At 36.5% G+C, this 27,500-nt stretch overlaps 2 protein-coding genes across 2 annotated transcripts in view; one reads left to right on the top strand and one right to left on the bottom strand.

Moving 5' to 3' along the window:
• Positions 1–11,455, top strand: part of LOC135207928 (short-chain dehydrogenase/reductase family 42E member 1-like) — an 11,921-nt gene extending 466 nt beyond the window's left edge. Inside the window, exons 2-8 of the mRNA XM_064239884.1 lie at positions 1,440–1,603; positions 2,375–2,494; positions 7,204–7,313; positions 7,735–7,853; positions 8,240–8,551; positions 8,954–9,014; positions 9,508–11,455. Of these exons, the coding sequence (XP_064095954.1) occupies positions 1,444–1,603; positions 2,375–2,494; positions 7,204–7,313; positions 7,735–7,853; positions 8,240–8,551; positions 8,954–9,014; positions 9,508–9,996 (1,371 nt within the window). The 5' untranslated portion in view covers positions 1,440–1,443 and the 3' untranslated portion in view covers positions 9,997–11,455. The remainder of the gene's footprint in view (positions 1–1,439; positions 1,604–2,374; positions 2,495–7,203; positions 7,314–7,734; positions 7,854–8,239; positions 8,552–8,953; positions 9,015–9,507) is intronic.
• LOC135207927 (polycomb protein suz12-A-like) overlaps positions 11,443–27,500 on the bottom strand; it is a 73,838-nt gene continuing 57,780 nt past the window's right edge. The window contains 5 exon segments of the mRNA XM_064239883.1: positions 11,443–15,235; positions 18,828–19,013; positions 19,291–19,467; positions 20,073–20,258; positions 21,375–21,628. Of these exon segments, the coding sequence (XP_064095953.1) occupies positions 15,223–15,235; positions 18,828–19,013; positions 19,291–19,467; positions 20,073–20,258; positions 21,375–21,628 (816 nt within the window). The 3' untranslated portion in view covers positions 11,443–15,222.

The following is a 27,500-nucleotide window of genomic DNA, read 5'->3' as shown; positions in this document are numbered from 1 at the left end:
CTTATACCCGTGTACTAATCCCATGCATATGGAAAGGGAGGGGTTTTACCACCCTTTAGCAAGCTCCTCTTTAAAAAAAAAAAAAAAAAAAAAAAAAAAAAAAAAAAAATTCAACAACAAAAAATGAGGTTTCTTTAAAACATCACACACTAGACAACAAGAAGCCAGTATACATTAATCGTTAATGTTTTTATACACACTTACATACATACACAGATATAAATTACATTTATATATACACTGAAGTTATTTTTATAAACACAGACATAAATACACACATAATATAAAGTATATTATATGTACAGTATGTGTATATGTATATTATACGAATATATACATACACATATAGTGTCTGTGTGCGTGTGTTCGTGGGCCAGAAATAAAAATAAGACCCTTAAATAATAAAACTTAGGTGTGAAACCTCCAATTTAACTCGCAAGAAAATAAAAATTACCATCCAGGTATTGAGAACCAATTTCCTTTATAAACAGCGCCCACGGAGCAAGTACGCCCACAACGGCGGATTGCATGGACGACTGAATAGGTAGGGGGAGACGAAGGTAGGTGGTACTGGTCTTGGGAGGGGAGGGAGGGAAGGGAAGGGGGAAGAGGGGAGATGCGGGGGGAGGCGGGGGGGGGGGACATCGGCTGAAACCATCCTGAAAGCATCCCCGTAGAGTGTGTGAAACTTCCACCTGGATATAACTTAAGGAGGATATGAGAGAGAGAGAGAGAGAGAGAGAGAGAGAGAGAGAGAGAGAGAGAGAGAGAGAGAGATTTACTTTCCAGAATGGTAAGATAAAACATTACCAATGTACTGTCCCTTTTGACAAAGGCATCTTTCCTTTTTTTTATTTCTTTACTTCGTAACAGATGATAACAATGAACTTGGCGGACTTTATTATATTCACGCACGAAGCCCACTTCACTTGCTTAATCTCTTACCTGTACGTAAAAAGACACTTCATATAAGTTGGTCCCTTTCTTCCTTATGACTCGACCACACCAGTTTTTCAAAGTCATTACAAAACTGCTTTATATAAAAACAACAAATGAGTCTTTCACGTCCAGATCCTATTACAATTCCCGAACGGAATATATGATTCATTTTTAATCAATCTTCCACGGCTAAAAAAAATTCTTATTGTCTAAAACAAAGTCTAGCGAATTCTCTAGATCTTGATCTAAAACATCTACCGCCTTTGATCACACTCTGAAACATAATTATCATCACATAAGTCATAACATTCAAGATGTAAGGTTGTTCATAATCTTTCATAACAAAAATACTTTTTTTCAGAACAAAAATCAAGTCATACGACAGTACATTATTTTCCCTTGAAATTATCAATTTAATAAAAATAAAAGTATCCAATATTACATCATTTTCCAAAGTATCAATTGCGTCAAACTTACGACCACCTTCCTTTCCTCCACAGAACCATGAAGGTGGTCGTCACGGGTGGTGCCGGGTACGTTGGGTTTCACGTGGGTTGGGCAATTGCCCAGGGTGGGCACGAGGTCACCCTGCTCGACTTGACGCGACCAGATCCAGAATGGCATGACCTGGCGCCCCAAGTTCTTTACGACGCACTTCCAAGAGGTAAGTGGCACAACAAACGTTTGATGCAAGTCTATAGTTTTTCCCCTGATTAAAGTGAGTTTGTATACAAAATGGATGTGTGGTAATTTGACGATGATTTATTCACGAAAATTCACGCAGTGATCATTAATTTGACAAATGAAAAGGTCTATCGATTTGTAAGTTATAAACTAATGGATCCCAAAAATTTTTAACCTAGTACGAAAAAAACTCAGGATTACGCATTCCAATGACCACAAACACCCAACTTAATGAGAGAGAGAGAGAGAGAGAGAGAGAGAGAGAGAGAGAGAGAGAGAGAGAGAGAAATGGATCCATTAAATGCAGTAACGCATAACATGACGCTTGAATAACGACAATTCACGAGTAAATTATGGAGCATTGCGTAGGCGTGCAAGTACTTAACCCTAAACAAATGAGCCTACTAACGGTACCTTATTTAATCTGTTGTGAATAATCTTTGCTTTCAATATTACTTACAATGATGGATTTCTTGATATTCACTCTATGTGATGAGGCAAAGTCTGACGGACAGGGACAGTATGTATTTCTGAAAGTATGCCGATGTAAGATGTTAAAACGGCAACAATTAAATCAATAAACAGATAAATCCATAAATATTAAAAATGGCTGGTGAGATGTAAAAATGAAAAACATATATAATCTGCAGGCGCTCACCTCAATTCAGCCTGGCAACTCTTTACGTCGCGTCTAACCCACCAGCCAAAAAAAAAAAAAAAAAAAACCTATCAAATTTAATCCCCATTTCAGAATTCTGGGATGATGAAGGAAAAGGCAGTAACGCAAGCCTGAAATACGTCAAGGCTAACATCACCGACTATCCGACCTTACGAAAAGCCTTTCACGGAGCAACGGCTGTCATACACACAGGTTAGTAGGCTAATGCTTGAATTACTAACGCACACTTCACTCGATACAATCGCGTAAAGAGGTTTCATCTTGATTCAAGGATTGCAACCGTCTATAGGAACTGATATTGCACCTGAATAGTAGCAGACAATGATTTGGAGCAACTGTACCTAACTGCAGATCTCTAAGTAAACATACACACACACACACACACACACACACACACACACACACACAACACACATATATATATATATAATATATATATATATATATATATATATATATATATATATATATATATGTGTGTTGTGTGTGTGTGTGTGTGTGTGTGTGTGACAAATTAAAAAGATGCATTAAGGATTAGGGGTTCTGTTGATTCCAGGATATACTTGATAATAACAGTAAGAATTTAACGCAGACATTGTAGAAACAAAAAACAAAACTGTAAAATTACATTTTTTCAGGAGTGTTTAAGAAGGGAATAACAATAATAGAAAGCATAGCAAAGCATTAATCAATTAAAATCTGTATGTTAAACAAACTAAACAGTAAGAGTACACCACTGAACAATAAAGTAAACCATTTATTTATGCACAAAAAAAAAAAAAAACACTAACATTTACCATTCAATCGAGTCTATATAGCATTTACCATTTACCTGAATATCGTAAATACCCCACAACCATCGAAATAGTTAAAACATACAGAAAACGGGTACTGAAAACGGGGACTGAAATAGGTTGTCATTCACAGCGCCCAAATAACAGTAAAAACCGGTTCCACGGGATTACTATGTTCGCGCGTCACGTGGGGTGGGGATAAGGAAGGGATAAAGAGCCAGTGCTCCATCACGCGAGAATGGAAAGATGGCTCTGCAATAAACGAGGAAAACACACACCCTGGGTCTCTTTCATCTTCATTTGACAGCGCGTGCAGCAAATGGATTTCCACGGAGGGCCATTCGTTTGCAGTTGTAATAACAAGGAATGCGTAAAAACTGTGGGGGCGGATTACTGCCATCAATTCTGAACGTTAACGCGGTGGGTAACTATATTTCAAAATTTTAACGTTTCTGTTTTGTATTTTATATTCATATAAACACACAAACACACGCACCACACACACACACACACACACACACACACACACACACACACATATATATATATATATATATATATATATATATATATATATATATATATATATATATATATATATATATATACACACACACACACACACATATATATATATATATATATATATATATATATATATATATATATATATATATATATATATATATATATATATATATATATATATATATGTGTGTGTGTGTATATATATTATATATAGAATATATATATATATATATTATATATATATATATATATATAACTTGTTATATATATATTCTCCCTTTTTTATAACGCCATTCCTTAGGGCAGCAGGCTTCTAAGGAAAACACAATAGTTACTGCCACATTCATACTGCAACTACTGAGATGCAGATGATCTATTGCAAGAAAATTCCCACAAATTAACTGTTCAAACATCAACACACACACACACAAACTAAAGCTCATCTGCATTATATCAATCCCTTCTATACAGTATACACACACTATCTTATATAGTGTCTAGCAACTCTTTTGCCAGTACCACTCTTACAGTTTGTCCGCGACTTGCTTTTCTGCTCCTTCCAAACTCTTTTGAATTATACACTCCCACATGACCCTTAGTGACAAGGTGACCCATAATACACTATCCCTGTCGGTCAATATTGTACTTGAGTGATATTATACGGTTACCAATTTTCATACATAATTATTTCCAACCATGACCAAAAATAAACTAACCTTCTGTATACACAAATGACAAAATACTCAAAAGGATAGAAATTTAAAATTATAAGTCTATGATCCTCATGGCCAGTGTCAATTCACAGGACTTCTCCATTTTGGTATTTACTCCATACAGGATGCCACACCAGAAAACAAGAATATTATCTGCCATGTATTGCACCATGTCACTTCCCAAGTTATACATATTTTTTCTTCCAACTAATTATCATTGCAAAGTCTTTAATAGGCCTAGGTCGCTGGAAGTTACTGGGTAAAATACATGGATGCATCCTAACCTAACCTATGGTTCTGGGCCCTTTTTGGTTAAGGGGCATTCCACCCCATGGACCCACCTACCTAACCTACAGTGCCATAAAATGCTGCACTATGGTAGTGGCATATACATGGATAAATGCACTTCTGAACATTACAAAATTATATATCATTACCTCTACCAGTTTTCTTCATAGTTTCTGATGACTTAAATAAATAATTTCCAAAAGGAATTACTGTCAGTCTTTCAAAACATAAAAAATATTGTAAAAGGGACATTTCAACATTCACTTATATAGCATTTCACTGGGCATTAAAAACTGCAATGTAACCAAAATAGCAAGGGGTTGCTTTCTTATGCAGTAATGGATAAATTACCCTAAATCTAAAACACCTGATTTTCATTCAGGTCACCATCATCAAAGTGTTCACTGCTCTATATCACTTACACAACTATGAAGTAAAACTCCAGATAAAAAAATTTGACATACAGCACAAGAACTTCACAATTACTTCATTAAATATATCATAAACATAATGGAAAAACATATCTGAACAATTAAAGCTTTCTCAAGTTTTATATTGACAGTAACTCCACCAAGCAGATAAAGCAAAAGGATTCATATGACTGGTTAAGTAATGAAAATGTTTCACAGAACATTTGTCATTGGATTATGTTATTTCAGCCACTTGGGAGAAGATGGAGAGGTACTCCATAGTACATTTAGCACCATATGTAAACAAAAAAGACATACTTCTGCATCAGAGTAATATCTCAGTAACTATACATTTGCTGAAGGTATTCCCAAGGGTAAAAATTTTTTTAAATACTGAGATAGGACCAAAATCAATTTAAAAACTATCTTGCATGATTATACGGGCTTAGATCTACCAACAGTATAAAAAACATGACCAATTGCAAAAAGTCATAATAAAACATGAACTACAACAAACTTGAGACACTTGCAAGGAAAACTTCATTAATTGTAATCGACAGTCAACAATTTTACGTACAAGAGTACATCCCAACCTAAATTTGACTAAGGCACATTGTCCTACCTACCTCAAGCTAGATATTATTCAATTAATTAAAGGCACACGTCATAATTAAAAAAATACAGATTGTATAATTAAAAGAAAAATAAATAGAAAATATAAGACAGATGGCTTAATTAAAAGATGAATAAATAGAAAATATAGGAACCCAAATGGCAGTAATTTACAATGAATAGGCTACCACAGAAAGAAAATTATTGATAAATATATACGTCAACAAACAACAATCACGATTTTGTGCATTATCAAACTATTTGGAACTGTTTATTACATCCTGTGTTCTACTAGGTTGGCCTTAGTAGGTAGGCCTACTGGAGCCAAATCGGTAATGACAGTACCTAACATACCTACCTAGCCAAGTTGTAGAACCAAAAATTTTTAAATTTACCTCACTAATTCTTTAAAAAAAAATTACACTAACAAAATTATCAGGTTAATCTAATAGAATTACCGTAGGCCTCGGGGTGAGGGGTACACATAGGCCTATGGTTGGCTACCTCAGCCCGACCCCCGGATATTATATACTAATTCCCAGGATAATTCAATTTACGTTGGCAAGGTAGCCTGAATTTAAAATAAAATAATCAGCTAACCCGAATTTAATCTAAAATAATCACTCGGAAACCTATTAAAACTTCGTTTAGGACCAAAACAAAAAACAAAACAGAGCTTTGCTTAGGTCTAGGCTAGGTATTGGAGTCAACTTGTTAGCTCAAGACTCATATTTTTCAATATTATTAAGCTTATTATCAATTATTTCACAAATATTTCGTAACGTACCTTACTCCCAGCGCAAGATGCATCATTTTCACCGTCGCGTCCTTCGTTTTACGCACTAGAACATTTAAAATAGGGAAACGTCACAACACAAATGAGAGTAGCTGTCATCACGGTTGAGCCGGTCGTGTTCACTCTAAGCAAAACTCACCATAAATAAACTATTTCACCACATGAATGCAACGGCAGGCATGAACATAAATAAATAAATAAATAAAAAGATAACTTTATAAATATATTTACACATCTATATTAATATCAACCCCAGGTTACCGAATGTATAACTAAAAAATCGTGAAAAAACGGTTCCGCAATCACATGCGCCGACAGACAAGTGACTGACACATGAGCGTCGGAAAACGTTCACAGGTAATTTGCATCTATTATAAATGTTCGAAATATTGCTCTCCTTAACACCTTATGGTGGTCTCCATTCCTCTAAGGGAAAATGATAAGCTCTCTCTCTCTCTCTCTCTCTCTCTCTCTGTATGTATGTATAATTACGTGTGTATATAGTGTGATAGCTCTCATATATCTAGTTATTATAGTCGACTAGTTTACCCCCCAAAAAATAGCAAATAAAATCCCACCAAAGCTCTATCACAATGCATAAGTTAACAGAAGCAGACACTGTCCTCTCTTTGACAATGAATTCTGTTACTTAACATAAAAAAGCCAGGCTACTCAACCTGAAATAACCTTTTGTTTTCCTTCTTCCTATACACTTCTCTGTGTATATGACCTGACCCCATCCATCCCCATCCTGCCACAGCGTCATACGGGATATCAGGTCGCGAGCAGCTCAGCGCACATATGACCCAGCAAGAGGAGGTCAACGTCACAGGGACCAGAACGATCATCGCTGCTGCGACAGAAGCCAAGGTAAAATTGTAAGAGAACTAGGCCTACTCCTTCCGCCATATTGGCACCTACGTTAAGCGCACAGATTGTGCGCGTGCTGCATGCAAATATGAGCAACCTGTATACATATATAACTATGCACATACAATGTAATTACTGATTATTTTAGAAGTTCTCTAACTTATCCGGAATTGGAAATGCTTGCTTTGACGTTTCACGCTGGCCCCCAAGCTGTCACCAGAAATACAGTAACACCATCCAAGTTATGTGAAATTAAACGTTTATTAGGTTCATTAACTTCAAATACAGACTTTTAGTACTTACACCACAAGAATTCGTCTTTCAAACCAGTCCTTTTCCTTGTTTGAATATTATAGTATATAAAAATTAGACAAACAGCTATTGGTTGTCATAATATTCTCCACTCGCTGTCCGTTTCCAGGTCCAAGCTCTGGTGTACACTTCAACGTACAACGTAGTTTTTGGCGGACAACAAATCAAGAATGGCGACGAATCACTTCCGTATTTCCCTCTTCATGAACAATCGGATCATTACTCAAGGTTTGAGCAGTGTTTTGTTGCATATACATGAAAGAGAAGAAGACAGGAGAACCTAAGGTCATTGTGTTGCCCAAGTTTGAAAAGATAAGATGGGAATTAGCGTTTTATTTTAATGAATGTAAATTTCTAACAACTAACACACTACAGTCTTGGAAATGGCATTTCTGATTATAATCATGTCCAATTGTCTTTAATGATGTAAAATTAATATAATCAAATGTCATTACTGCACAATATACCATAAATCTTTATCAAGCTAATGGACCTTGTAAACCTGTTATAAAACCTCCAATCAGCAATGTCATTAAAGTCGATTTTCATACTTTTTTAAAAGTGAACTACGGTAAAGAAAAATCGACAGGATTTAAGTATATTATACTCCTCAGAACAAAGACCATAGCCGAGATGTTGGTCCTGACGGCAAATGGAAAATCCTTGCCAAACACGGAAGAAGAAGAAAACTCATCATCCTACAATGGCCGAACTTTGGCATACGAGTCCTTTCCGCTGTCCACATTAACGTCTCAGCCGTCGCCGGTTTCGGGACCTGGGAATCAGAGAGGAGACCCTCCCGTGGGGACCGGAACATCACCTCCCGAAAAGTGCGAGAGGACCCTGCGCACATGCGCTTTGAGACTGGCAGGCGTTATGGGCCTAGGGGAGCGACGTCACTCCAGCCGTGTCATTGAAGCTCTCAGGTGATGTTGCCAAGAGGAAATATTTATGTCGTAACGTTGTGAAGAAAACATGTGAGTGTAACAATGAAATACGAAAAGAAACCATATACATGATGTGGAAAAAAAGAAAAAAATGAGCGCGAAAAAAAAGATTAAGAGGCGCCGTTGCAAAGGCAATGCCTCGACCCATAACCATATGAGCAATCTTTAAACGATAAATTACTTTAGTTTTTCCTAACAAATAAAAACTACTTTTCATCACTTAAAGTAAAAACTTTGCTCTTATGTTTCATCCAGTTTAAATTGTTAACGAACTCTTCATTACAACCATCGTATCACTACGTACGTACGTGTGCGTGTGTGTGTAGATACATGACTCTAAATACCAATCAACCGAGGTGAAAATAATTAATTTTTCCACAGGTCTGGGTTTTTGTGTACCTATGGAGAGAAAGAAAATCTCGTCGATTTTATCGGGATACAGGTAAAATTATGAGATTATAAATAAGAAGTCATGAATATTTTATTAAAAAAAAAAATTGCTTTTACCAAATATGAGTACCTATTTTGCCTTTCATTATTTCTAAAACAACTCGTAATAATCACAAATAGATTTCATTTTTCGTACACTCCTCGATAAATCATAAAGGATTACGTATAGCCTACTTGAAACTATAATATTTGCTTCATATGAAATGGTAGTACAAGATTGAGAACAATTAGAGTACCTTTATTAAGTTAGATGAGGTTTTTATAATGCTTTCAAAATACTAGTGAAATACTCTTTCACATGTTGAATGTAATTTCATACGTACCTACTACTACTCTACTAAAATCATTCATTCATTCATTTTTTTATATTCAAGATTGACCAACATTACTTTTCAATTGCATAAAATGTTGACAGCAAAACTTAACCCGTACCGTAGATATTGAACAAATCTCAAAGCATATCCGTATATAAGTTTTCTTTGCAGAATGTCGTTCAAGCACACATCAAAGCCATGATGGCACTGTTAAAAGGAGGATGCACTTCATCCTGCGCAGGAGAGGCCTTCTTAATCTCGGACGAAGCGCCCAAGAACCATTTCGAGTACTTTCGTCCTTGGTACGAGGGACTAGGTTACGGTTTTCCCACCGTGAGACTCCCCCTGGCATTGATAATGGTAGTTGCTCACGTCCAACAGATTATTTACAAGAGGATCCATGATATCTTTCCGTTCAAGCCATTCATCACTCCCGCAGAAGTGTACAAATCCGGCGTAACTCATTACTTCAGCTGTGCTAAAGCCAAGAGGTGTTTTGGCTACGCCCCCACTCGTCCGAATGACCAAACGCAGATGGTGGAATATTACAAATGCCTAGGGTGCTCGAAGGATCCGGAGAATGCACCTTTTTTCATGAAGTTTTCCGTGCACACAATATGTGCTATTGTTCTTTGTTTGCTTTTCTATTTCATATTTTAGTGAATTTATAAACAATAAACGAGGGATCATCAATTTCATATTTTTGTTGGTTTCTCTAAGATGTTACTCAAATGGATAAATTTGTAAATCTTATTTGACTCATAAATGTAGCCTCTGTAATTACAGAATCCACAGATGTATACTACTGCATGTTCTTTCACTAATCTATGAAGCAAGAGCTGTTTCGGCCATTAACCCATATTTATCTTCAAGTGGGCAAGAGGATTTTCTCGTGAGCGTAACTAAGTCCTTTTGAACATTTTCATGACTGTCTTATTTAAGAGAATTGAGGAGATGCTGCGACTGTTATGATCTCATACATTTGCAGGACACAAGAGGCTCTTCATGCACCAAAAACTTAGATTCTCCTAAGTATCTTCTCAATTACAACTTGTATTCTAAAAGCCATTTTTTTCATTATATATTCAGTTTATGGAATACAGTCCTAATATCATGAATGTTGCCAGCAACCATACTTGTCCTTAGTCCATGCTAGTGTGAATGGTATGGGGTCAAATTGGTCCTTCTGCTGCAGCAACTTTATTTGGGTTAAAAACTGATTTCGCTCAAAACAAGGATTCGGCTTACTCTCGTTGCTGTAATACCAGTTACTCCAATTCTAATGATAAGAAAGCAATGTGTTAAATATCTTTTTCTTCACAGAGCAATCCCAACATACTCAAAGCTATACCGATCACTGATAAATGATTAGGATGAAAGTATGATAAAAATATAGTCATGTTATTCTCTTTTAGATACTCCCTACCCTCAACAGGAGGCTAAGGTAGGGCGGGTTTGGGGGGTCAGGGCTCTTTCAATCCACAGCACCATAGCAATAAAGTACAGATGCTCCTCTACTTACAAACTTTCAGATATGAACCTTGATCGTAAATTAAAATCTTTGTTTGTATGGTGTTTTTACGTTGCATGGAACCAGTGGTTATTCAGCAACAGGGCCTTTAAAGGTATAAAATCTGTATCTTACTGAATTATCATAATTTGCTTAATGTATTTAGGTTTTATATATCATCTGTATTAATGAAATATTTATAGAATACAGTAAAATAATATTGTGTTTTAGCATGAAAAAACACACAATACTACACACATTAATTCTGCTTATATGAAGGCGGACTTATGAACAAATAGATTATGAACAGCCATTCAGAACATAACTGGTTCGTAAGTAGAATATCTGTAATGCCTTTCGTATTTCTTTAATAATCATATCTAAACACTAAGTTGCCAGACATCAATTTTATAGTTTGCTATCTCCTATATAGTTAATCTGATTTTCTCTGAGCAATAACATTCTTTCTCCCCTCCATTTACAAACAGCCAACAATGCTAATTACTGCTATAAATGTAACAAATATCTAGTTTTAGGTACATGCAAACATATATACACACACACCATCATGGAAATAGAGAAAATAATAAAAGATACAAATTTAAAAAATGTTTTATTAAAAATACAAGTACTGGAAGGTAAATGTCCGTGTTTCCACCAGCAATTTTATACAAAAGGAAAATATATATAAAACAAGTCTTTACACCATGTGAATTTCTTTCTTGTCAACCATGAACACAATGCACTACCTATCCTTTGCACTAAGTCCTGGGGAAATGAACTTTCACTTTTAAAAATTGTTTTTGTAATGGGAAATGAACTTTACTTAAAAAATGGCATTGTAACAGAAAACAAACACATTATTTAAACATCTATTAAGTGGATTATCATATGCCAAAACGAGGTAATCAACACAGCACCATATCTCAATGAAAGTGGAAACTGTTGGAATAAAAATGGTTATAACAAAAACTCCATGAAAAAAAGGAAGAGAGAGCGCAAACTGCTACTTAACCTGACATCAGGAGGCGCAAAGTATGCGATAGCCCTATGTGGAATTACAAAATATAAAACCAAGTTTTAAGAATCTATAAACATTGAAACTGAAAATAACAATTCTCTCATCTATTCTGTCACAAGCATTTTTTTCCTGTTAACCATTTGCTTTAAATTATAGAGTACTTAGGAAGGGCTATGTGTGGTTTTTCTGAAAAATACCTTCTACACAGTACAGTAGTTTGTATTTTCGTCAAACAAGTAAACCTCCTAACTCTGTACTCCACTACACTTGTTATACTTAAAAATAAAAATGAGGAAAAGTTTTAAATGATTCTCTACTATAACATGCATTATGCAGAGTAGGGTAAATATTGAGTATTTACCTTTTAATGCTTGCTGAAAATGCCTCTCAAACTACTGGCCTAACTCTCTACTTTCTTGATTTGTCCTGGAAATGTTTGGCTACCACAAACATTATAATCATTGACCATTCTCAATGTAAACCAGATAAATATTCAATGTATCCTTGGGAGATCTGAATCTACTACTAACCTTTCCAACATCAGGGCTGGTAATTTATTCTTTTACAAAGTGGAACTTGAATTCTAAATGAAATACAGCATTTACCTAAAAGCAGCAAGTATTTACTTGAGGCTGAACATACAAAAAATGTCCTGTCATACTGCTGGAAAGAATCCAGTCTTGATTGTCGTATAATTCTGGACCTCCGCAAAACAATCATGCCTTCAGATTATGTGCACAAAACAAATATATCTAATAATCATGTCTGAGGTATGAATCATATTAACACAATATTTAAGTGGAAAAAAATAAGATACATTCATCACCACTTGCAGACTACTTTTGAGCAAAAAAAAAGTTTCTATTAGGCATTTCAGCACTTACTACCTTTATGAAATTTAAAAGTACAGGTATTCATAAGTTGTCAATTTCTAAGGCTAGAGAAGCACTATGGGATAGCAAGTGCTAAAAAGTTCTGAAAACTGTTAACAGTTACTAATTTAATTTCTGAAGACTGTTAACACTTACTAAGTTTAATAAGGTTTCTAATAATTACTGACATTAAGCTGACAAAAGAACAATCCCAAAAATTGCCATAATAAAGTTTAATGAACTTTGTTGGAATTCCCTAAAAACAAAAAAGCTAATATCTGACTCAGTTTTTGTTTCCTATTTCTTTTCTTGAGGGTCTCATCCCATCAAAATCATACATTTCCAGCTGTCAGTACAAAATTAGGCCAAGATTCAGTATACACTTCCTCAAGTATCTATCAGATACAGTACTCAATATCATTAAAAAATTTCACACTCCAAAGATATAGATGTGAAAAATTAATACTTAAGTACCAGACTTTTTTCACACCTATATTTCACACACATTTTTATGTATACATGTATGTGTAAGGACAATTGGTATTGTTCTACATATAGATAATTGGATGATGATCCGAATTCCAACAAAAAAAAAGCAACTTCATTAAGTATATTGTAACTCCACTAAATACAGATAAATTTTTTACTAGACTAGGCAAAAACTAAAAATTCCATTAAATTCCAAGACTGTGTATTAAATACATAAAATCCATTTCCCGACGACTTAGTCTTAGACAGGATGTAAAATGCACAATATTCACATTAACACGGCAGAGGTAAAAAGTTTGGTAACCAATTGAAAATAAAAAAATTACCCTCTGCTTCCACAAGCACATGGCTTTAAAAATAAATGTTTTTAATGAATGGACCTCTCACAGCTTACTCAAATGTAAAGAACTTAAATGTAATAAGGAAAGGAGCTCCTCATATTTTACATTCAATTTCAATATACAAAGCAGTAAATCACTGCACACATTCTAAACATTCAAGCTCATCAATCTAAATTTCATCATCAGCTTTCTTAAATTTTAACACCAACTTCATTTAAGCTTCTCTTGATGAAAAATACTGCAGCGTGAGACCAAAAAGGAGATTTAAACCATCTATACAAACAATATAAATAATATACACACAAATAACTTGTAGACACAATGTAACATTTTTGTCTACGTCTGTTTCTCAACAAGAACATTCAACTTAACTGACTTGATACAATATTCCCTAACAGAATAAACATTGTATCTCAACTTTGGCTACTTATACGGCAGTGAGTTGTTAGTAGTCTTGGCTTCAACCATGAGTAGTAACCATACTTATTCTTTCTGTCTTTATCCACTTAGTCCCAGAAAAAAGATGGAAAAGGCCTTGAATTACTAGACTATTCTACACAAGTGTCATGCATGGACTATATCCAGGCCCTTAGTACAGGATCACACTGTCATTTACCTGATGTGATAATCTATCAAATATCAAGGCTGGCATTGTAACATGGGATTCAATTCATTGTTATGTTCTTGTACCAAGTTATCACATATATATATGATGATAATCAAAGATTAACACAACTCTAATGAAGATACATTTACAACAAATATGAAAGTCAACACATGATACACCATTACTGTAAAACCATACATAAATCAATGTTAGCTAACCAAGTACAGCACAGTACATACAGCATGGTGCATAGGAACCTAATAAACTACATTCTGCATTTTCACTAGTACTTATTAGAAAATATTCTTTATGATTAGACTTTTGATGTAAACGACACCTTTCCTGAACTACCATAGTCTTACCACTTTGGTTTTAACCTTTCAGGGATAAGATTAAATAAATATAAATTTATGACTTTAATAACATGACTGGCATGACAAAATGCAGCCACATTTTCTCATTTTCTCTAAAGAGTTTGTGTGCAAAAACGTGTACATACCAAGTACATACACATTCATATGTAACATATATACAGATCAGATAATCAAATCGAGTTTTGTTAAGTGCTCTCTTCACCATCTAAATATAATTTGCCTCAACACAAAACGTACGCCTACTCAATAAAGAGTTCAACCTAAGTACAACCACAATACTGTAGTGCAATGTTAATAGTCAATCATTCAATAAGAGTGCTTCCACAGACAGTTTTTGCACTGAAAGAACCAAACACGGCAGTTATTCAGTACCATGAGGAGAGCAATCTTTAAATTAGGTCATGCCAGACTGCACTCATATTACAGTACTCTAATACTTGAATGCATTAAACAAGGATGAGAAATACTCAACTAAGCTAGTTAATAAACCCTGGGCCACAACACAATAAAATGGCAATGTGCCATAAATGTGCCGTCAAGATGCATTTGTACTTGGATGTGGCCCACTGCAGCAGAATGACCCTGAGACGTTAAAATACTTTATCACTGTACAACACATTTCTTGTCCCCTCCTTCACCTGAAAGAAAATGGATTTCTGTTTCAGTTGACTCTCAGAAGCGGCAGCTGAAAAATACACATACTCTTCAGTTATGTCAGCTCTCCTATAAGTTTCTCTTAAATCTACATTATCACAATTAGGTAAATAACTGAATTATGTTACTACCTGATAAATTTTGAGTGTAAATGAACATTAAAAGCCACACTAATCTTTGGTGATGTCACAATAAAAGTAATACTAATCTGATCTTATTTACATCTTTGAATGGAGAATGTTATAACTCTTAACTGATATTACTTAGTCTCTGAATGGAGAACGTTATAACCAGCCTCCAATAGTTCACCAAAGTTATATGAAAAAGGGCACCTTACTCCCTACGAAAACCATGAAATCTGTAAGATTTGCTATTAGACAATACTTAAAAATTATAACTTTTGATATCTAATATTGAAATCCTTAATAATACTGTGACCCACATCAAGAGAATTTTCACTGGGCCTCTGTATGAAGGTTACAACAGCTACTAAGAGGGTTAGATAACGAGTGATACTGGATATATACTGAAAATGAGCTTTTTACATTTCAGTGAAAGCCAATCCTTGAGATCTAATAGCACTTAGTAACAGGGCTTTGGAAGCAAGCACAACTATCCAATCAGGTGGTTTTCACCATAGAAAATGGAAACTATCCAATCAGGTGGTTTTCACCATAGAAAATGGAAACTATCCAATCAGGTGGTTTTCACCATAGAAAATGGAAACTATCCAATCAGGTGGTTTTCACCATAGAAAATGGAAACTATCCAATCAGGTGGCCTTCACCAAAGAAAATTACGTATACTCTTCCACCTACAAAGTACAAAGAGCTGCAAATACAATGAAGCATGGAGGGCATAACAACTACATAGGCATTAGTAAGAAAGCTTAATGTGCAACAGCAGGACAAAACCAGTCCTAGTATAGTGCTCATGACCTTTCCCGTTTGTTAAACATCAAACTTTCACTCGTTACTATTTAAAAGTAATCATGTTCTCTTCAATTTAACAATGTATCCATTGTTACCTTGGAATAACAACTCACTCCCTAAAGCTTTTGGATGAACCCCAATTTATAGTAAGTGATGGAACAAGAGATACCAAGGGCTTACAATGCTTAAGAAGAATACATTTTTAAAATTCCACATAACAGTACTTCAGTACAACTTTCCAGCTTCTAAAAGCACAGCTAATAAACGGATACCACAAGTGGGGAGTACATGTAAAGGTTACACTCAGTAGTATTTATGAGGCATTCCCACCAATTACAAAATTAGACCTTTAGACTACGCTATACACGTACTTCGTAAAAATACATTAAAGGCCATGCATTACAGGAGTTTTATATGACTGGCCTTTGGATTTGTTCTTAAAAGAGGATGAAAACTGAACACTGATGTAAGATAAATATCAGGCATCGCCGCAAGTTAATTAAATGCAGAATGTAAGACGACTTAGCATCCATAAAGAAAAGTACTGTGCATAAAATTTATTCAGTTACTGAAAACAACTAAAAGGACACCCAGTACAAGCATTCTGTAATACATATCAAACAGCTATCTACAGTAATATAAACAAGTATCAGAGTACAACATATCTAATGACTCAACTCATTAACTACAAGAAGACTCCATAATTACTTAAATTCAAATTTACATGGACGGGCCTCTATCATTATTTAATGCACCTAATAAATAAAACTCAAAATTTAGACATTTTTATGATGCAAAAGAAAAATTTTTCATGCAACCTCACATCACTGTAAAGCTTCAGTTATAAAGAGTCCAGCCCAAAATTTAGACACAAAACAAGTCACCACAAGCTATACTCATTTTGAGGGAATTTACAATTTGCTATAATGCCTTCCAAATGCCATTTACAAAAATACTCCCAGCCTAAAACACATTACATGTATTTATACAAATGTTAATATTAGAAGCGTTACTTCTAGGTTTTACTAGATTTTTCCCCAAGTACAAAAGCAAATCACATTTGTCATTTAAATTGCCTGAAATTCTACAAGAGAGAATAAAAGTACATACAGTGTTGATTAGAAAAACTGAACTTTTAATTTCCCCACTAACCGCTACTCTTCTTATGAAAAAAAAAGTCCACAAACTATGAGTAAACAGAAGCATATTTCAACTGACATATCCAGAGCCTGCCTTAATAACTTGAAAAATAAAGCAATACAGAAGAGCTCAGATCATGCACTCAAAATAGTCCTTAAATCATGCAACCTCAGCAAGGTGAACTCTTGAGCCATTTCATAATGCACTACAAATCCCACGCAGCTCTTGCATCATGTCATGTCATTATGGCTGAACTCAATGTCATAATAATTTATAGGCCCAACAAATCCCCTTGGTATCCTACATTTCATGTCTTCCCAGATATACGAGAATTATTCAACATTCACTTTGCCACTAATAAGTTACAAGCAAAACTTTCCATTAAGTAATTGCAACATTAGTTCAGAAAATATGCACTTGTCAAACAATCTACACTTTCACTTCCAGGAATACAAACAAACTTCTTAAAAATCTTTCCCAATAATAAACATTAACAGTATTCCATCCCTGACCTGTGTTTTGGGTCACATGTACAATAGGTGGCTGCATGCAAAACTGCTAGAATTTCATTTTAAACATGTACCATAAGGTAGTGAATATTCAAGGGAAATATAATCTGCAGGGATAGCATAACCTTCATTCCTCTTTAGTATACTGCTGTACAGAAATTCTACGGGCCTGAATATAAAAAATACGGTACTTATATTAATCTGCTGAACATCAAACAAATTAATAAGTCATGGTACCTAACAGTCTAAGAACTATTCTCATGGAATAATGGCTAATTCAGTAGATAACCTAATTTTTCATCAAATCAAATTCTGGACCCAATATTGCATACAGGCTACACTATTATTTAGTCTATCAAACACTACTTCTCTTGATATAAACAAAACTCCATAAAATACTTACCATGTTAATTTATGTTTGTTACAATACACTGCATGAAATAAAAAAAATAAACAAGGGCTGAAAAATGGATGATTCAAATTTAACTTCCATTCATAAAAGCTATCAATACTTTAATTCATATTAAGAGTATGGTTCATCCTTAACAGAAACAAGCAAAAACATGTAAGTTCCACAAAAAGAGAAAAATGGCAAACTGTCTCATAAAACTTTCTCCCCTCTGTCAATGTAAAAACTTCAATAGCAGAGGAAAATTCAAGTCCAAGAGACAGCATGAGCTTTTCTAGGTGGTCTTAACAGCAAAGTATCATAAATGACAATAAATGCTGCAAATAACTGAATTATGCTTTGTGTAAGGACTTGCATTACAAGAGCTAAATATCTGTCATTTTATATGGATCATGTGAACTATACTGGTCCAGACATGCTTGAAGACTCCTTCCACACATCATGCTTACACAATCTGAATGCCTTAAACTAATTGCATTCAGCATTCCACATACCACTACAGAAATTTGAGGAAGAACTCAATGAATGAGAACTGAAGGGAATTAATGAAAGTCTAAATGCAAAAACACACATCCAAGCTGAGATAGAAATCTAATGTCTACACATTCACACATAACTAAATTTCAATCTCACTTGCTTTTGGTGGCACTGCTTTTGGTACCTTCACTGCTCTCTCGACTTGCAATCTGATGGTTACTGGATGACTGCTCTTGCTTCACCGGTGTGGTATACGTGGAATTTGGATATACTTTTTTTGCTTTTCTTCGCTGGTCTTCCCATCCTGCTGCTAACTGTTTTTGAATGGCTAAATCTTGCATTCTGTTAAAAACAAAAGTAAAATTCAAGGTTGACAAATTATAAGAGTGGCATGACAATTATCATAGGAAACAGTAATTTTTTAGTCAGTAATGAAAAAAAAAATTATATCAATCCCACTTTAATGAATAAAAAATTATATCAATCCCACTTTATACCATACAAATGTATTCTTAAATAATCACAAATGGATAGAACAGTCTCCCTACAATGAGCAGTAGTACCATCCTGATGGAAATGAATACAGTAGAGTCTGGAGTTTAACTCCTGACATACTTACTTGTTTTGCAAATGTAGTATACTCTTATAGACAACACCAGTTCCAATCAATCCAAAATCATGTAAGGATATCATGTGAAGGACGAAATTTCTATATAAACTCTTTCGTAGAAGCTCTGTACCGTGGGTCTCTAGGAACATTGAACATGCCAAGGGTATCTGACTATCGCCAACAAAACTGAAACGTATCCAAAGCCCTCTGTTAGAATCAAAATAAAATATACAAAAAATATATTGCTTACATACCAAACATACATTTTAAATTATTTTAAACTGTTTTTAAATAAAAAAACTATAATTCCTAAACCTGAGCATTTATTTACACCTAACACTTCTAAAAATTACTGCTATGACAAATAAATGGCACACAGTACAAAAAATCAATTCAACAATACAGCAGAATTTTAGTCTTTAAACAAAAACTTAACAGGTGTTTGGTTTTAACACCACAATCATTATTGTCCCAGGAATTTTCTTCATTCTTTGCAAAATCTTCTTCATTCCATATCACACTAGCAATTCATACCTGTAATTCCCTTCATTACATTATTTCTAAAATTAACTATTAAATATATCGCAGGTCATCTAATTTCCATAGTAAATATTCCTAATGAGATCTTGTGCTTTGGAGCACTTTGTTTAGATTGACAAGAGAAATATAGAAAAATGATGAGCTGCAATCCATAGACCTGAAGCCATACTTTCCCTATAACTAAAATATATATAAAAACAATGGTCTAGATCAATACAGCAGATGATTTAAGAAAAGGAAATCATTTTTACTTGTATTTCATCACATGTAGATTCCACATTTTCATGAGTTCTTTTTCACCTTCATTGACATCAGAGAACTCATCTATCATCATCTGCGTTTTATGACGAACCCATTCAGAATCGTGTTCACCTTCGCTGTCCTCGTCCAGCTCATGTGGTTGGATAGGGAGGCAAGTCATGGTGTGATGATATAATCTGAAATGAAACAATTACAATTTTACACCTAGACTTAGTAAAGAATAATGAATAATCCAGTATGAGTTTACATGAGATTTGTCTTCAAAAAGTCACAGAAGTATGTTCCTGCAACAATTCCTTTATTCTCAACTGACCGCAGTTTTAGATGCTCTTGTAAACCTGCGCGGATTATCTTTGATCACATTAAAGGGACGTGCTCCTATTGCAACACGACCCACACTCATGATCAGGTCTGGAATGTCAAACAATAATGGTGCACTGCACACCACTGAAATCATAGTTACATGAGAGATCAGTGCCATTTAACAAAAACAAAAAAAAAATGTAGCTAACTAGGTGGTCTCCAACACAAGGCATAAACGACAGGAAAAAACTCTTTACAGAACTTGAAATGTTGCATGAGGGTGATGACAATCAGTGAGACACTTATTTACAAGAGACTTAACTATTGTTGAAACAATACAGACGCCTGGCTCTTTGAATGATTGGCCAGTGGTCTGGTAAGAATATCTACAACAGTAACAACTCCATTTACCTCAAAGATAATTCAGAACATCCATTATTGTATTATGAAATAGCACATACTGACACGGAACATGCTCCTTTCACTTTTAAAACCAAATGCCACAGAACTTGTTTCAGGCTCTTTTCGAATTTTAAGGATTTTAATATTTATGAACATTGTAATTGTTGTCTTCAAAACAAAAACCTAAACAGGTTCTCAACTTTTTTTCATAATACTGTAGATTTTGAATATATTATCGCTAGTCATTAATTTAACCAGAGTAACACACTCCATTGAATACACTCATTATACTTTTCCACTTTTTTTTTTATTAAATCCAATCATGACTACCTGTACTAAATATGTACCAACCACAAAGAACTCAGTACACTTTTCCCACTTTTTTTTTGTATTAAATCCAATCATGACTACCTGCACTAAATATGTACCAATCACAAAGAACTCAGTACAGTTTTCCCGCTTTTTTTTTTTTTTTTTTTTTTTTTAAATAAATCCAATCATGACCACCTGCACTAGATATGTGCCAATCACAATTTCACAGTCAACCGTCTATGGAATTCTCAAAATAGCTTTTTTCCTTCACTCACCTATTATGACCTAAAATATATGATCTTGGAAGATCAAAATCATTATCATCTTGCTCTAAGAACTCTGATAGCGATGGTTTTGGTCTCTTTGGTCGACACACTAAAACAGTAGTGGTAGGAGTTCGGCGAGTTGGACCACTACGAGAGAAGGCAAAGCCAGCTGGCATAGCAACCATATCTTGTGGATTTCCAGCATATGAGCCATCATAACATTCATTAAGTGCAACATCAATCCTAGCTCCTTTTGGGTGGGGCTGTTGGAAAACAGAAATAGATCAGAGCCACTCCCGAGCTCGTTTTTTGGTGGATGCAAAAAATAATTAGCTATTTCCTTCAGACAAAAACTCACTGAGCAACAGGATCAATTATTACATTAAGTAAAGGATCCTCTTTACATGCATAAGTAGGATAATGAGTAACTAAAATGCCAGAGAATAGCATTAACAATCAAGAAAAACATGACAACTTCATTAACCTAGAATTTTCAGATATCTTCAGTGAACAAACAATAAGAAAAATAGTGAAGATTGTATATTTTATATATGTTAACACCAATGCCTATTTTAAGAAGTACTAAGAACCACATTTCAGAACATGCTTTAAATATTTCCATAAAGTTAAAACCTATGAACACTAAATTACCAAAGAAAATGACTGAAATTTGCATACTATCTTGAAATCAAAATAAATTAACCTGCACTGTGATACTTAGCAAACCCCAATTGACATAGTAATTCTTACAGATGTTTCATAATTCCACTTGTTTCACATGAAACTCATTACTCTTGAGCCAATTTTGTGCATAAAAATAATCCCAGATACTTAAGTCCTTCCTAATATAAAGAAAATACTTCAGTCCCTCTTACTTTGAAGAAGAAGCAAATGACAAATTTTTAACCAATTTGTATTTTTCATAACTAACAAACCTGAGGTCTTAACATTAGGATAATACTAGCGACAAGCTGGAAACCAGTAGAATTAATAACAAAAACTTGTGAGCTCCAGGGACTTTGGCATCTGTACCAGGTCACGGAGTATTGTAGTTCCCAGAATGCCCTTGGCGTCCCGTGACCTATCAGTTACTCTTCCAACCCAGTTTAGACTGTTAAGAGGGGTGAACAAACCTTCGGTCTTAACAGTAGGATAGACTTACTTATTGGTGGGAGGTAAGTCTCTATAACCGACTGGGAGTTTGCCACCTTTATCCATTTCCGAATAGATGTATTCTAAGACAATGGACTACTAACCTTTGAACCAAAGATATATGAGAATCTATTAGTTTCCCTCTCTAGGTGTTTCCTACAATGCCGTGGCTTATTTCATTACGAAAGGTGAAGAGCTATCCGTTCTCATAAACCACTCCTGTCCCTTGTATCTGGATCTATCATCACCCCACTCTCTTCCTATTATTGAGAGGAGTGTGTTGCTACTGAAAAGTATATTATGCTCTAGATCATCTTTACAGTATGGCTGTCCCCCTCACCTGCATCTAGTCCGTTCCAGCTCATGATGATATTCTTCCTCTTCCTACCCATGGGTAAAGGAGTAGTTAGAAAAGTAGTAAAGAAGAAAGACCACTCATCTCATTCATTCTACTTTCATAACTTCATCTTAGACTAGACACTAACTGACCACCAGGGGTACTGGAAAAAGTGCCAAGGATCCATGGGCAACAACTTTTAAATAAAAGGAAGTGAAAGTTGTTTGGCGTACCAAATACCAGCTTTCGAAATTCTCTCCACAGACATATTTTTCTTGAATGCCACAGAAGCGCTCAAGCCCCTGATGTCATGAGATCTAGCTCTCTCCAGGCTACTTGACCCCCTGTCTCCTGTCATGTACGCTTTTCTGATCGTTTCTCTCAACCAAAATTATGTGTTCCTGGACACTTCCTTCTTGTTCCATCCTGTACTCACAAAAAGCCTTCAGCATCCCGGCCTGAGATGCCACGTTCTTCTTAAGTACGCTCTTAGTACTCTGACAGGGCATAGCAGCATTTCTTCAGGATCATTGTCCACAAATTCTCCCAGAGAAGGTATGGAAAAGGAGTTGAATCTGCCTTCCACTACTGATGAGTTTTGAGTATTGACAACGAATTCTGGGACAAACTCGAAAACCATAGATTTCCAACCTCTCAAATGCTTCACCACATATGACCGACCATGCAGCTCCCCACCCTTTTGGTTGAGGCTAGAGCCAATAGGAAGACGTCCTTCATGGTCAAGCTTCTACCTGTGGACTGTCGTAATGGCTTGTATAGGGGTTTTGTAAGGATATCCAGTAGCATGGTCAAATCCCAATCTGGGGCTTTTAGCTCCTACGGGGAACAGGACTGCTCAAAACTCTTCATTAACATAGCCATTTCCCATGAAGAAGAAATGTCCCCGCCTTCCGTCTGCAGAACCAAAGCTAGAGCAGCCCTGTATCCCTTTACAGCAGATACAGACATATGTCTTTCTGTTCTGAGATATATCAGAAAGTCTGCAAACTGCTGAATAGTGGTTCTGAGTGGAGACAAGTTCCCTCTATGACACCAATCACAGTACACAGACCATTTTCCTTGGTAGACAGCTGCCGATGAAATGATATTTCCTGCCATCTGTGTTGCTGCTTTCTGAGAAGAGCCTCTTGCTCGTAGGAGATACTTGACAGTATTGACAGTCTCTACCCGTGTAGTGATAGGGATTGCACCGACTGGTGGTAACTCGCCACATGTGGTTGACATAGTAGGTTGTTCCATGGAGGTAACTCTCTCGGCACATCTATTAGGAGTTCCAACAGGTCCGGAAACCATTCTGCCTTTGGCCATAATGGGGCTACCAAAGTCATCTTGAGATTCTGAGACCACATCACCTTGTTCCGAACCTGACGGATTAGGCAAAATGGAGAAAATGTGTACACATCCAGACTGTCCCATGGGTGTTGTAGCGCATCTTCTGCTACTGCCTCTGCGTCCAGGACTACTGAACAATACACTTCCAACTTTTTGTTGTACTTGGTTGAGAATAGGTCTATGATTGGCCTTTCCCACAAGATGAACATTTTGTCCACCACTTCCTGATGCAAGGACCACTCAATTCCTAAAATCTGGTCCCTGCGGCTCAATCTGTCAGCAACTATGTTTCTTTTTCCCGGAATATATCTGGCTCTGATGTCTACTAAGTTCTCTACAGCCCACTGATGAAGTTGAACTGTCATCAGGTGTAACTGTTGAGATACTAGGCCTCCTTGCTTGTTTACGTAAGCCACTACTGTGGTGTTTATATGGAGTTCTCTGTCCTTGCAATTCCACTTCTCTGAAATCATCAGCTCCTCCATGTGGGCGCCCAACCTTTGAGTGACGCATCCAAGAACAACAAGAGGTCCGGAGAGGGTTGCCGAAGGGGAACTCCCACTGTCAGATTGTTGTCTTGCACCCACCACAGTACGTCTTGGCGACCAAAACTCCTTCATCCTCCATGGTAATGATCGAAGGTGTAGTCTCCTGTGTGATACTAGCTTCTCCAAGGAACTTAGAATTCCCAGGACTACTTGCCACTGTTTTGCTGGCTGTTTGTTTTTCCAGAAAGGCATCCACCACTTGTTTGCATTTCTCTACCCTCTGGTCTGCTGGGAACACTTTGGCTTTTATTGTGTCTATAATCATGCCCAGATACACAAGCCTCTGACGGGATCCAACTTTGACTTCTCCTGATTTATTACAATGCCTAGGCTGTAACAAAACTGCAGAAGGGTATCCCTATCCCGAAGTACTTTTTCTCTGGACTTTGCTATCACCAGCCAGTTGTCTACGTATCTTATTAGCCTGATCCCCTGAGCAAGCGCCCATGTTGACACGAGAGTGAATACTCCTGTAAAACTTGGGGAGACGTTGTCAACTCGAAGCATAGGACTCTGAATTGGAAACCTTTCTCTGCAAGACTAAAGCGGAGAAATTTCCTGGAAGATTGATGGACTAGGATCTAAAGAATGCGTCCTTCAAGTCTATTGTCAGCATAAAGTCCTTGTCCTTGACTGCTGCTAGAACTGTCTTTGGGGTTTCCAGTCTGAATCTGGTTTTCCTTATAAACAGAGTCAATGTTGACAGATCTCTCACTGTCCTCCAATTTCCATTGGCTTTGGGGACAAGGAAAATACGGCTGTAAAACCCCCTTGACGGAAGCGATACTTGTTCTACAGCTCCCTTCTCCATCATCTTCTTCACTTCCTCTTGCAGAAGAGCTTTCTGAGATTCCTGAGCATAGGAGAGGTGTGGTAATGGGTGTTCTGTCGGGGTGGGGTCACGTCAAACAGAATCAGATATCCATCTCTGAGAACATCCACAACCCACTGCTCCGCTCCAAATTCCTGCCACACCCTCCAATGATTTGCCAGGCAACACCCCACTGGTGTGGATGAGTGATGAGAGGCGCCCATCCTATCATCTCAAACCTCTCCCCCTGCCCCTAATACCCCTTCCTCTGTTGGGACTATTGAGAAAGGGCCGATGAGCTAACTTCTTTGGGGAAGAGTCTTGCTGACCTATTAGAGATGTTATGTCTCACTGGTCTCTTTTAAGGTAATTGTTGATTTGTCTTACCTCATCAGAATTAGCCTGGCTTCCAGATGTTTTCCTAACTACCTGCAGGACTAATCTGTTGTTAGTATACATTCTTCTTCTATCTATAGCAGCTTCCAGTATACTCTTTCGTAACAGTAATTGTGAATCTAGGATATCCCCATTCCGCATTGCTAATAGGGAATCCAAATCAATAATGCGGAATAATTTAGCCAATGATGCATCTCTCCTCATCAACAGGATATTAGCCCATACATTGGCACTCAAATTCGTCAAGTACGCAATCGCTTTGGAACCTGATTGGAGCAATCTGAAAAACATTGTCTCATCCACTTTTCTTGTTGCTTGAGAGGATGCAATTTTTGCTACTGCTGTTGACCAAAGGTCTAACCAAGAAGCAGTCCGAAAGATAGAAGAAGCCGTTACTTCCAATGTAGCAGCCTCCTAACAAGTCTTTGATGAGCAATCCATCTTAATTTGATCCAAGGTTAATCCAGGCTTTAACCTTACCACATCTGGGTTAATTTGTCTTGATAGCAAAGGAACCATATGTGTCGCATAATATTTCCTATGTTTCAGCAATGGCGAGGGGAATATGATCTTAACAAATTATCCCTTCCAGCAACCTGTGCATTGACATGCTGTAAAACCAACTCCACATGACTTGAGCAAGGTAATTCATACGACACCATTGTATCCTTTTTTCAGTCCAAATATCATATCGATTCCTGGAGGAAGTATACTGGCAAGGTGTCTCCGGACTCCTTGAAAGGTTATTGAATTGACGAATCAAATCAACCACCCCCACTTACGAAGCCAGAAACTCCTGGTTTTCCCCTTCCTCCAGTTCTAACGTATTGTGTTCGGCTGCAGGAGAAGCTAGTTCACTTCTATCCTCTGACAAATGTTCAGGTGCGTCATGGCCGTCCGACACTACGACTGCAGCAGTTTTAATCTCTGACGGCCGATGTTGGCTCAATCTTGAATAGTCAGTAGGAGAACATGACCGCCTAACTGCTTCTATGCATGTGGAGCTAAAGCTAGAACTCCGTCTATTCCTCAAGATGATGGTTCTCGCGAAACCGAACTAATTTCCTCTCTATCTCTATCAATATCATTCAATGTCATTGGACTATCATCTCCGACGGCTGTCGGGGAAGTTAACCTTGATCTCTCGTTGAGGCAAACAACACCTTCAATCAGTATATCAGGAGAGAGAGGTTACCAAATCTTTATTATTTGACCTTTTAATGGGTGCTTTCTCATCCTTCCTTCTTATTTTAAAAGGTCTTACAGGAGAAACTGGTATATACATTCTCCATTCTTCGCTGAATGCTGCCCACTCACAGTTGATTTCCCCAACAGCAGTGGAGTCTCTACTAAACACCTTGTCCTCACCTGTTTGGCAACTTCCGCAGCCGGTGCGCCAATTTCCAGTGACCGTCGAAGCTTTCGTCCGTTCGGACACCTGTAAATGACTCGGTCGTTAGCGTTAACTTTACTAGCCACTGCCTTCTTCACTTTGTTGCTGACAGGGATGTGACAGTCCTGGCTCAAAGATGAAGAAG

Source organism: Macrobrachium nipponense, chromosome 34 (genome assembly GCF_015104395.2).
Source record: "Macrobrachium nipponense isolate FS-2020 chromosome 34, ASM1510439v2, whole genome shotgun sequence".
NCBI classification, from domain to species: Eukaryota; Metazoa; Arthropoda; class Malacostraca; order Decapoda; family Palaemonidae; genus Macrobrachium; species Macrobrachium nipponense.
The sequence above is the reverse complement of the archived record's forward strand: the minus strand, read 5'-3'. Positions and strand labels throughout refer to the sequence as shown.